The 12,855-nt window shown below is 43.6% G+C and overlaps 1 protein-coding gene across 1 annotated transcript in view; it reads left to right on the top strand.

Annotated features, from left to right (window-relative positions):
- The first annotated feature begins 2,718 nt into the window (after positions 1 to 2,718).
- Positions 2,719 to 12,855, top strand: part of LOC120498235 (phospholipid-transporting ATPase ID-like) — a 75,134-nt gene continuing 64,997 nt past the window's right edge. The window contains exons 1-2 of the mRNA XM_039700717.1: positions 2,719 to 2,956; positions 9,882 to 9,960. Of these exons, the coding sequence (XP_039556651.1) occupies positions 9,918 to 9,960 (43 nt within the window). The 5' untranslated portion in view covers positions 2,719 to 2,956; positions 9,882 to 9,917. The remainder of the gene's footprint in view (positions 2,957 to 9,881; positions 9,961 to 12,855) is intronic.

Here is a 12,855-nt window from a genome sequence, read left to right as displayed (position 1 = left end):
ACATATTTGGGTTCTGAGTGCTCTTGAGAAGGTCTTCTGCTCTGTCAGCTTTGCTGTTTGAAGGAAGACCAAATCTGATCTGGAGAGTGGGCTGAGAGCACCCTTTAAAACAGTGTTACTGAGGCTTCAGTTTTGCATCTTGATGGCAGTTGAAATGCTGCAGAGGCTGCAGGACTGTAGCCACTTTCCCAGATAAAGTCAGTGGATAAGGTCTTAATGGCATTAATTTAAATTCATCCCACCCTAGTTAGCCCTCTATGACTAGTGGGCATAGGGAAAGTGGAGGATTCAAAGGTGAAGGGGCATGGTATGGAGGAGGCTGCTTGGCCAAGAAGACAGCTTCTTTACTGAAAAAACTACAGATTTAACTTCTCCCCACCACTGTGGATCACGGCAAGTGACTGCTGCCCTGTTGCATCTGCCCAGCTGAATCTCTGCCCAAATCATGCTGGCTTCAGGGGACAGACAACATATGTGTAGACCCCTTATACAGGAATTGAAATTTCCACAAGTGTCACTGCAAGCAGCAGCACTCTCTGACATGTTTGGAAATCTGCAGAGGAGGATACAAATTGTGTGGTGATTGTGAAGATGCTATCCAGGGAACAAAGTGTAAGGCAAGGACAAGAGAACCCAGAGCTGAGTTCATAACCCTAAGTCACTCCTGCTCTTCTGAGTGCTTCCATGTGTGTTAAACTTCCCTGCATGAGGAGGTTCAACGAAGTCTATAAGGAAAGTATAGCTGAGGGAAAAAGTCATGTCCAATGTATGTGAGATGGATTTTCAGTGCCAAGAAAAAATAATAAAACAGCCTTCTAAACTCTTAGCAATTTTAAAGTCTGAACAAAACCCAAAGCTGGGTGACTTTATGGCTGGTTCCACTTGTGTTTTAAAGGAGACAAACCTAACTCTAGGAAAGAAGAAACTGTGGTTGAGGCCAAAATGGTAACAAGCAAGTATAAAGACAGCAGCAAAGAAAGTAGGAATAGTGTAGAATGACTCGTAATCAACTAACATATTAAAATGTCGTGAAGAAAAGCAGATGAAAGTTATAATAAAGAGGAAAACTCCAGAATGAGGCAAAACCAGGGGGTTCTCCAAATATGTAGAAGGACCAAAATTAATCCAGATCCTTGTACTTTTGCTTGCAGGAAAAAATCTGATACTTGGGCTGTTGCTGTTGAAATGAGGTGTGAGTGGCAAGAAAATGAAAAGAGGCCAGTGCAAGGGGAATTTCTTCTCCAGACAAATGCTGTCAAGGTCATAGTCATCTGAAAATGACCTGGATCTGCAGGAGATCAGTCCTCTGTGCCTCCACGTCCCATGTTGGCTGTTGTATGTGTCTTGAAACAAGGAAGCCAATTCAGTGAGCATTGTCTCAAATTGGTGTAGCTTGGAATATCCCTGAAGTCATAGCAAAGGGCACAGACTCTTTTTCTTCTTTCAGAAATTGCTTCTGGTGTTAAGAGTGTCCTCTTCATTGTCACTCTGTTCCTCAACCTTCATGACCAGCACTGGAGCACTACCACTGTAGCTTCCTGAATCCTCCATACCTATCCTTTTGACAAGAGAAGATTTAATTTTGTAGAAAATACTCTTTGGCAAGGCCTTGACTCTTGTGTTACTATAATTAATCAGCTGATTAATGCATTCAAGTGGGTAGGTATGAAATTAATTTTAACAGTGTTCATGAATTTCCCTGTAGGAAAATTCAGACACAAGTACACATAGAAATGCTAAAGTTTCTTGTGTTGTCACAATACACGGAGATGTTCCTGGCAGGCATTACTGTGAACATGACTATGTAAAGAATATGGTGCTTTAAAAATAATTTCAATTCACAGGTATAGGGAAGCTAGAAGTGGATTAAAGTTGTAGTTGCCCCAGTTTTGGTCTGGAAGATTAGAGCAGCTGGCAGGTAAAGTGCCAGGGGACTGTATTGTGAAAGGTCCCACAACTTGGGAAAAAAAGTGAATGTTTTGTTTGTTGAAGTGGGAAAATGGGGTGGGAAGGTTGGAAGGCTTATGGGAGTGCTGGGGGGGTTCTGGTGAGGAGGGTCCCTGTGACCACAGTGTGCTCAGGCAGGTGTCCCAGAGGGCAAGGGAAGGACATGCTCTCGGGATGAGCAAGCAATTCAGCGCCGAACCAATCCTCTGGCCGGCTGGAGGAAGCTCTGTGGTTGAGTTATGCAATTGTGCTCTATGAGGCTTTTCTCTGCAGAGTTTTTGCTACTCACAACTTTGGAAAGTGGGTGAGGTGGAGCCTTTGGATCAGCTCGTAGGACTGTGTCTCTGGGTTTAAGGAGCCCTGACCAACTCCAGTGTTGCGGACACAGAGAGAGGGGCTGCTGCTGAGAAATGGATCCCTTCCCAAGTTCATCCTTTTTGAAAGCCATTTGATATGTTGGACTCTTTTACTCGCTTGCTTTCCTTTTGAAAGCTTCCACGTTGGCAGGAGGTAGGTAAAGCAAGCAGCTGTTGCTTCTGGAGTTAATTGGGGTTCCCCAAGCCTAGGTGCTGTGCTTTTCTGCTTTACTCTTTCACAGTTTGTAGCACTGAAGCATTTTATTTTTAAGAGAGCTACTACGCTCTCCCTCCCTACAGGAAACAGAATATAAAAAAAGAAAAGGGGAGGAAAAGAAAAAAAAATTGGCAAGGAGCCAAGTCCAGCGATGAAGTAAGAAGTAGGGAACTTAGAGTAAGAGTAGTTGCCGGGACATTGTATGTCAGAGCGAGTCAGCGGCGGATTTTAAGGGTGTCGGAGAGGACACGCGATGCCCATCTCGCAGCGCAGATAAGGTTTGCGTCCTTAGGTGAATGTCCTGGCGCTGCGACTGCGAGCGAAGCCGTCGGTCTTGGGAGGGGATAAAGCTGCGCGTAAATGAGAAGAGAGGAGTGTACCGGAGTGCTATGGAGGGCAGCAACTTTGTTGCTGTGACTTTTACAAGCCTTCAAGGGTAAGATTTAACGCTTTCCTTCCGCTCTCTTGTTTTTCCTGCCAGTTTCGGGGTGGTGGGGGAGACAGAAACTTGTGGGGTTTATTTTTTTCAGACTCAAGAGTTTTGCGAAGCTTAATCAAAGCGCTCGGGGGTTGAGCTTTTCCTAGGGGCGAGCTGAGAGACGTCTGGGTGGAGTGAGCTGAGCTGTGCATGATTCCAAGCAGCAGCAGCAGCAGCAGCAGCCGCCCGGGGAAGCTGCTATTGTTTGTTTCAGAGGGATCAGACTGCGTTTCTCTTCGGGAACCCGCTCCGCCACAGCTGTTGATCCGTAACTTGAGCGTCCTCGCAACTAACTCACCCAGAGGAGCTGAATGCAGTTTTTTGACTGCCATCCTGGTGTCAGTTTAAAGAGTGTTTTAATGAAGACAGATGGAGGATGTTGGATCATTACTCTAAGACGTGGCAGATAACAGACTGAGCCTGTTTCCCAGCAATTACAGCTAATTGCATTGGCACATTGGAGTGTAGGGGTGGGAGCGCAGAGTTTCATGGGTTTCTGTATATATTGATTGGAACAGCACCAGAAAATAGCTGCAGAGCTGGCTCACCTCATCCACGATACCTCTTCAGGTGTGGAAAAAGCAGGGAGGTTTCAGGAAAACTTTCAAACTCTTTGCACCGAGTCAGTAGATTTAAACCAGAGGCTACACTACTTTTGTAAACTCTGATGGCAGGAGTGAGCACTTACAGTGCCTTAAACTTATTCCAGGTTGTAATTGTGCCAAATCAGATTTCAGTCCTGAAAAAGAGTAGTTTTTGGATTCAAAACACACATTTTCGTTGTCCACTCTGCAGCTCACTTTCTGTGTTTGCAAAGCAGGGAGTGGTACAACACATGCTATTCCCTGTTTTGCTCTTGAGGTATTCAAACACAAGAGGATGTAAGGAGGGGTGGAGAAATGCAAATAGTAATAGTAGTTCTGTGCTGAAAGATGATTAATACTAATTACTTCTAATGGTTGAAATTTTTGCATCTGCTTTTGGTAAGGAAATGCATTGCTCTCTTTGGTACTAAAATTTGACAAATTTGACTGAAACAGTTAGTACAGCTTCAGTTCAAAGGGTGCCCTTGGCAAACACGCCTTTGTGTGGCACACGGGAAGGTCAGTTTGTGCCAGGTGTGCCAGGTCTTAATGCTGCTCTTACCAGAGCCTTGGCAAACACTGCACTGTGATGTCCTCCTTTTGCAATACCTGTGAGTGATTGTGACTGTCCAGCTCCAGCATATGGCATGTGGCAACAAGGGCATGGATAAAACAGGGAGGTTGAGGACCTGATGCATTTTAAATCCTTAGTATTTTCTCAGATGTGCCTCCAAATCCACTGTAAAATGATACATGTTCAAAATTTAGGGACTGCAATCTCGTATTTAACATCATTACTCCACCAAGAGCAATGAGAGCAATGAGTGGTGAAAAGAAGTTTTCAACCTTTTTTATCATGATGCTCAGTGCCTGGGATCTATTTTCTCATATGTTGAGTTATTGGTAGGAAATTTAGTACTTTAGCATGAAAAATAATAGAATTCTAAGATCAGTGGGTATTTGTGATCATTACATCATCTAAACAGAAATTTTAAAAAACCCAAACTCTTGTGCAAAAACTGACCTGACCTGAAAAGGTGAGTGGAGGCATGATATGCTTTCTGAATTTGTACCTGGACAGGTTTGTTCAAAATTTTTTTGTGTGTATACATAGCACAGGATATTTGATGGCAAAAACTGGCTGGAGACATCTTGTTCTTCTGACTAATTCTCCTCATTTCTGCGGGCTTGCTTCTCATACTTCACCACAATTCACTGCCCCCTCAGATCTGATATGACCACTGCTTGGGCAGGAATTTCAGTCTGTACTGAACTACACCCCATGATCTGGATTAAAATAACCCTTCCAAAAATGATTCTATTTAACATGGATCATTTCACAGAGTCTGGGAATGAAGTGATAGGAACAGAAGCACCAAGTATATTCTAATTCATATTTATCATTGAATCTGATGTATCATATAGCTTTGTCCAGAAAAACAGGGCCAAGAAACAAGACATGTTTTCCATCCACAACATCTGCTCTGCATTCATCCAGCTTGTGCCATGTCTTTTTTTATTTTGCCACTCAAGGCTACAGTGGTAGGAAATGCCTCCCTCCTCCTCTAGTTTGCAGTACAGCCCTCAGTGAACCTTTGCAAAGCCCATGTGTCATAGCTCATTGCAACTTACCCCTCTTGCAGGAGGAGATTTGCAGTTGTGTTCTCAAGCCATATCATTGAATTGTGGAATGGTTTGGGTTGGAAGGGACCTCAAATATCTTCCTGTTCCAACTCCCCTTCCATAGCCAGGAACACCTTTCACTAGACCACGTTGCTCAGAGTCCCATCCAGCTTGGCCTTGAGCACTTCCAGAGATGGGGCACCCACAGCTTCTCTGGGCAGCCTGTGCCAGTGTCTCATCACCCTCCCAGTAAAGAATTTCTTTGTAATATCTAATATAAGCCTACTCTCTTTCAGTTTGAAGCCATTCACCCTTGTCCTGGCATTACATGCCTTGCCGAAAGTTTGTTTCAAGCTCTCTTGTAGTCTAAGTATTGAAACTTGTTCTAAGATCCCACCAAAGCCTTCCCTTCTCCAGGGTAAACAACTCCCACTCTCTCAGCCTGTCTCCAGAGCCAAGGTGCTCCAGCCCTCTGATTATCTCAGCAGCCTCCCTTCAGTGCTGGCTCCAGCAGGTCCCTGTCCCTCCTGTGCTGGAGCTCAGCTCTGGGTGCAGTGCTCCAGGTGGGTCTCAGCAGAGCAGAGCAGAGGGGCAGAATCCCCTCCCTGCCCTGCTGCCCACGGGGCTCTGGATGCAGCCCAGGACACGTCTGGCTCTCTGGGCTGAGTGCACACAGCCAGCTCATGGTGAGCTTCCTCAGCAACTCCCCCAAGCCCTTCTCCTCTGGTCTGCTTTCAAACCATTCTCTGCTCAGCCTGTACTTGGGGTTACCTTGACCCACCTCGCTTCTGTCTCTCTTAAATGAGGCAGAATTTGGTTTGTGAGGAAACATCACTTTCCTATTCAAGACCAGTCAAAGCAGCTTCTCATTGTGGCTATTGAAATACCCAGAGCCCTTGATCAAACAGTCAGTAGCCATAAAGCAGGTGGATTGTCTTTGCAGATGTGTAAGCAGCAGAGAGACTGTTTATAGAGCCCTGTAGGTACAACAGTTTTCTGTGGTGAGAGGGGACAATTTATTTGTAGCTTACACCTGAAATTCTCTGTAAGCATTGAGAATGTGAACTTTAAATAATTTCTGCTATAGGTTCTGAAAACGTGGGGAAGAAAAACATGTCCTGTTAAGCTGAGGGGACCTGGATGAGTGTTCAAATACTCTGAGAACTCAGTTGATTACTGACAATGCAGTGTACCTGGGGTAAAAAGAAATGAAGAAAATCCAAAAATAATCAAGTGGAAAATGGAACAACAACAACAAAGAGTCCAGAAGGGCTGACACAGACTGTGGAAAGCAACTAGAGAAGACTGAAGCAGCACTTCACTTTGCCTGACCATAGCCGGTGCCAGGGAAAATTAACTCAAACAGGAAATTGCCTTTTTTTCTGACTGTAGAATGTTTTTTGAGTGTTTGTGGGTTTCTAATTAATTCAGGAAAAGGAGGCTATGAAATTGTCCTACCAAAATTTGAGAAGTACTTAATGCCATACAACAAATGAAATATGAGATAATCTTTTTCCCCTGATAATTTTAATTTTTTTTTTCCCTGGAAAGCATGAAGAGAAAGTAAAACTGTAATTAAAACCAGATATGAGTGATAGGAGGCCAATGACCCATCATTGCATGTTTGGAACAGAAACTGAATCTCAGATTTAAAAAACAGGAAAATAAAGAAAACTGAACAGAGGCATGAATTTTGATTACATGTGAAATCTGTGGGGGGAAAAATACCCTGAGGGATGTTGTTGATAAATACAAGTGCAAAGATGTTGGATCATGCAGGTAGAATTGAGAGTCTAAAATAACCCAAGAAAAAAGACCTGGGGCTGAAAGGCAGGAAGAGCCAAGGTCAGCCAGGAGAGCACATCTGTCTGCACAACTGTGATAAGTGAGACAAACAGGAGCAGTACCTATTGCTCCATCAAAGGGGACAACTTCACCATTACTTGCTTGTGTTTCTTTTCACACTGGCAGCTGGTGGTCCACGAACTCTCAGACTGAAAACAGACACATGGAATTGTGACTGCACTGGCCCAGAGGGGGTGTGAGCAGGCAGCCCTGCACAGAAGCTACAGCCCTTGTGAGAGTGGCTTTCCTCTGTAAAGAAGTATGGGGATTAGATGTGTGAGTCAATAACAAAGCAGTAAAGGAAGATATTTGCAATATTATGAAAATAAAGGGTACACCTCAATGCAATAGGGGTGTGTCCAGCCCTTAATGCCATCATCTGTGTGCCCATTGAATATACTGACACATTTTCAAATGACATTGTGGTTTGGGCAAGTCAGGAACTGAGTTTTGCCTAGAGGATCAGGTCAGCTTGGGTAGGATTCATACATAACTCCTGGGATTTAACTAAGTGAGCAGGTATGCCAAGTCTGTGTGGTGGCAATGACGTATTGGAAAGGTAATTGGTACAAATGGATGTGGCAAAGTTATCTCCCACGTCTGCCCCAAAAGGCAAAGTTTTGTGGGAATTGAAAACCTATAAGGATATTTGTGCTGCCATGATGGTAACTTAAATTTACTGCTGAATGAAGACGTTCAATGCATGCAATCCTGATTTAATGCACTGAGAAGCTGTGGGAACTACATGCTTTCCATATCAAAACACTCTATTGTTTCAGTCCTGTCATGCTGCAGTCCCACCAGAAACCAGGGTTCAAAGAATCACAGCAATTAACAAATGCCATGTGTCAGAGCTGAAGGAAGTTTCAGGTTTTTGTTTGGAAGACGTGAAAGTCTATTGTTTGTTTCATGTTACTACTGATAAAAGAAAGCTTATAACCACCTTCGCTTTGTCGCTCCCCAAAAATATAAACATCCTTTTTTCACCCTCTGCTGAAATTATATGCCTGTCAATTGAGTACACAGCTGGGAGAGGTTTAGTAGCTGGGGATTGTTTTTCTAAAAAGTTTGGAAAATACATGAAGATCCAGGGTTCATATGGGTCATGTAATCATCAATATGATGATTATAACCAGTTAACCTTTTGGATATTTGTGCTGACAGTGAGGAGCGAGTTTTGTTTTTCTGAAATATTTTGCAAATACAGCAACATCCAGAGTTCATATGGATCATGTAATCATCAATATTTTGATTACAGACATCCTTGTGCTGCCAGGATTACCAGATCAGTGATTATCAGATCTGTGACCCCTGGTGCTTTAGGAAATCTGAGTGTTTACCTCCGCGTGTGTGGGGAGTGTCTCACTCTTTCCACCATCTTACGGGGAACTCTCTGTCCTTGTTGGTAGAGTTTTGTAAGACATAATAGTAATTCTAAACCATGGAAGAAATGTGTTAAAACTGATAGACTGAGGTCAGGGATGGAAAGTAAGTTTGGTCAGCAGGGTCAAGAAACCTTAAGGTTGTGACATTGCATATTTTAACTTTAACTGGTTCGGCTTCATGGGCAGAGAAGTTCTGGAGAGAGGTGGTACCAAACATTTGTCAAGATGAGCAGAAATAATTGGTTGAGTGAATAGAGAAAGGACATCTTCCATGTGGAGTGGGCACAGAGAGGCTCCCAAACCCCTCACTGAATTCAGATGCATGCAAATGCAGCTGCTAAGTATAGCTTTGCTGGAGCATCTGGAGCACAAGTTTGACATATGCAGGGATTGTAGAATTTTCCTTAAAGCTTACCTTTTTTTTCTGCAAACACATGAAGTCCAAGCTTGCACTGGTGATGTTGTATCAGGCTTGCATTTGGTCAGTGGCATAGGCTGCATACTCATGTGTGTGTTTCCAAAATATGACATATTTGCTATTCCAGTCTCCTTAGGCACCCTTGCTCTGCATAGATAGCATTGAAAAACTACATTCTGTTACCTAGAAAAGTTGTTCTAGACTGTGACTCTCTCAAGTGTCTCAGCTTGCCTCACTGACCACTTAAGCAACTGCTACAGTGTTCCTGTTGATTCAGGCTCCTGGTCACAGAGCAATGCCAGCTTTTCTCATGTTCACAGATCCTCTAGGTTGTCAGCACCAACATCACCTTCAAATCCTTTAAATAAACTTGTATGATGATTAGGACACTGAAAATTTCACTACCAGCCAGTTTTGATGTGAGTTTTAAAATTTTCAATTCCTCTACCTATCAGGATATATTCAGGGCCTTAAATGCATTTCTGATGCCTGGCTTTAGCTTCTGGGCCAGGCAGTTTGCAGCCAGTGGAGGAGAAATTTTATTCTAGTCTGCCCCAAATATGCAGGATGAGGAGCAATGGACAACAGTGTGAGCCAACACGTGCTGAGCAGAGGCGGATTTACAGGAAACCAGTGCTTCCCGCTGCTTCCTCCTCTTCAAGGAGGCTGGTCTTGCTCTGGGTAGAAACGCAGTTCCTCTGTATCTTAAGTACAAGCTCTGGGTGTGTATTTCTCATTTTCATATAGCACCAATGTAGTGGGAATGTCCTTTTCAATCTCTCCTCCACTGGCCCCTTCTTTGTGCCATGTCAGGAGATGAATTGACCAGCATGCCCCAGGTAAGGTAGCCCACTGATGCAGTGCAACCTGAAAACTTAAGACTGTTTTGTTTTTTAATGCATTCTAGATGATAAACTGTGACTGCTGGTCACAGTGCTTAGGAATTTGTTTTCCCCATTTATTTGGCATAGAATGGCATGTATGTGTTGCTCTATGTGTTGTGAACTGCCTTCTCTTTTGTCTTGCAGAAGTTCCATGGAGTTGGACTAAAATAAAGTTTTGGGATGTCTCTATTTGGATTAAAATTTGGAAAGAAGAAATTCAAAGGTAAGTGTGATCTGGTAATGCCATTGTCATGGGAGCAAAGGAATAAATACAGCACACGTGCAAGTCCCTGAGCTCCTGTTTGGGAGAATGTCTGGCCCAGAGCAGGTGGGGGAAGACACACTTTCTTTCCTTTTCCTGCATTTCATACTGCCTTGGAGGAGTGCTGCAGACTGGGTGCCAGTGAATGGGGGCATGTCTGCAACAGGACTAGCTACAGAGTTTGTGCACTGTCCTGACACATGACTGCCTTGGGGAAGTTGGGTTTTGGTGGTTTTTTTTACAGGAATCCTTTGCAGGAGTGGGTGGATGAGCAATGCACAGTGCAAAGGTCCAATGCAGTCTTTGGATGATGAAATGTACTGGTGCATCTCAAATTATGTGTTCAATTTTGAGCCCCTCACAAGAAAGACTTTGAGATGTTGGAGCAGGTCCAGAGAAAGGAAAAGAAGCTAGTGAAGGGTCTAGAGCACAAGTCTTATAAAGAGCAGCTCAGAGAGCTGGGGAGTGTTTAACCTGGAGAAAAGGAGCCTCAGAGGAGACCTTATTGTTTTCTAAAAGAACCTGAAAGGAAGCTGTAGTTAGGTGGAGGTCAGTATCTTCTCTCAGGTAACAAGCAACAGGACAAGAAGAAACGGCCTTGATACTTCAGGGGAAGTTTAGATTGGATATTAGGAAAAATTCCTTCACATAAATGGTTGTCAAGTATAGGAATGGCCTGCCCATGACAGTGGTGGAGTCACCATCTCTGGAGGTGCTTTTAACAGATGTTAGATGTGGCATTTAAGGACATGGTTTAGTGATGGAGTTGGCAGTGCTGGGTAAACAGTTGGATTTGCTCATCTTGGAGGTCTTTTCCAATCTAAACAATTGTATGATTCTATTTCATAATGGCAATGGCCCAGATATTCCCTCCAATCAGAAACAGGAAGAAGAGTAAATTAGAAACATGTACCCTGAGAGCACACTCTAAGAGACCCAGTGTGCAGTCTCTGGTTGGGGATCCAGGTCTGCAGACATGGTGAAGAGGGAAAGTCTCTAGCTTTTCCTTTCAGGGTGTTCCTCTCTTATTTAATCAATGTGGAATTACTGCTCTACTTGTATTTTGACAAGAAATTCTTTTCCAACCTCTTTGAGCTCAGAGGATTGAACAGCTTTTTCCCAGGGGTTTATTTTTGCAATTGTGCTGCTATTTCCCCTTCCTGGACCAGGGCAGACTGTGAGCCCTGGTGTTAAGACAGGGGCATCCGTTTGCTCCTCTGACAGTCCCAGGAGAGCAGGTTGTGACTGCTCCCAGGGAAGGATCTCTGCCAGCCCCAGATATTTTTTACCACATCTTGGCTTTGCAGATGAGGGAGCTCAGGTTTGTCTGTGAGCCACTGTCCACTCAGGGCACCCCCACTTGCAAGGCAGTAGCTGTTCAGATTATCAAAAAGATTCTGTTGCTATATTAGGAAAGTGTTGTGTTTTGCCTGGGCTAGGGCCTGGATTTGAGCATGGAAACGTTCAGCTCCCACCCTCAAACAAATATTTGAGGAACTCAGATCTTCCTAGATATAAACCCTGTATTTTATTGGGAAGAAGAATTTCTTTTCACATCCAATCATCAGTTCAAAACCAATCAAGGCAAACTGGAAAAAGTTCAGAGGATAAAGGAAGCAGAGGTGATCAGGGAATGAGGAGCTTCCACAACAGGAAGTTGAGAGTGTTTTCTCCTCCTCTTGTGTTTTTAATTATTTTGCCTTGCAGCCCCAAAGCTATGATTGCTCCTTGCAAGCATTTGACTAGATGTAAATGTCAGTGTTGAAGTGCTATTTTAATCCAAGGGTTTATAAATCTTTGTGTTTGTATAAGGCCAAAGGACTGTGCTGCCTGAGAGCAGGCAAGGCCCTCCCACAGGGAACACACCATGTCCTCATCTTGGAGGGGCAGTACTGCTTAAGGAAAGACCAAATTTCTGTTCCAAAAACAAAGCTGGATGACGTTTAACCTTGCTGAAGAGCCATGCTCATGATATGACTTTAATTGGAGGGAATGGATTACCTCAGGCATCATATGCTGGATCTGGGATAAGGATTGCTCCCATGAGATCCAGCATTTCTCCCCAGCAAGGCATGGTTTCCACATCAGCTGAGGTGCAGGCGGAATATGATAGGTTTAGTTTAAGAAGACAGGTTACATGGTCTTAAGTTTCTTGGAGATAAGGGGCAGCTTTTTATAGTCTCAAGTTCTTTATAGAAGTTTATCAGGAGTGTAACTAAAACGCAGCTTGCGTTGACACACAAAGATGCCTGGAGGAGACCAGTGGCTGGATAATGTTGGAGAAGCTATTCCAGCTGAAGCAGGGAAGTACACCTCTTAGATAAGCAGCAGAGGTGTTTCTATGGAAAAGGTGCCTGAGATCTTTTACGCTGAGGTTTAACCTGCAGTGAACATGGGTAGAACGGAGGGGAAGGGGGGCACTTCTAGTTCATATAATGTGTGGAAGGTTGGAGATGGCGGATTGTTGGAATCTGAAATGCAAGAAATTCTCAGAACTTTGGGCCTGTAGGTTAAAGCTTGGAATTAAACACAGGATTTGATCTGAGACCTTGGAAGAGGCTTCTGAACTTGAGTACTAGAAGTGAGAATATGGATTTATGGTTTAAAGCAGAGACACGTTCAGTTAAGAAGAAGAAAGTCTATAGAGTTTTAGAGTTTAAGATGTATGAAAGAAAAAAAGGTAGTTACAAAGGCAAACAAGAAGTTTAGAATGCAGTACTGTAGCCTTGTGTATCATAGCATGACTGGCTAAGAAATCTTACACTGTAGCATGAGTCTGTGAGACAAAATATTTAAGGATTAGGTCAAAAACATAAACGTCCTTGTTGGTAGTGTTTTATTGGTCAAGAAATCCTT

This window comes from Passer montanus, unplaced genomic scaffold, assembly GCF_014805655.1.
Source record: "Passer montanus isolate IOZ18808 unplaced genomic scaffold, ASM1480565v1 scaffold143, whole genome shotgun sequence".
Lineage (NCBI taxonomy): Eukaryota > Metazoa > Chordata > Aves > Passeriformes > Passeridae > Passer > Passer montanus.
The sequence above is the reverse complement of the archived record's forward strand: the minus strand, read 5'-3'. Positions and strand labels throughout refer to the sequence as shown.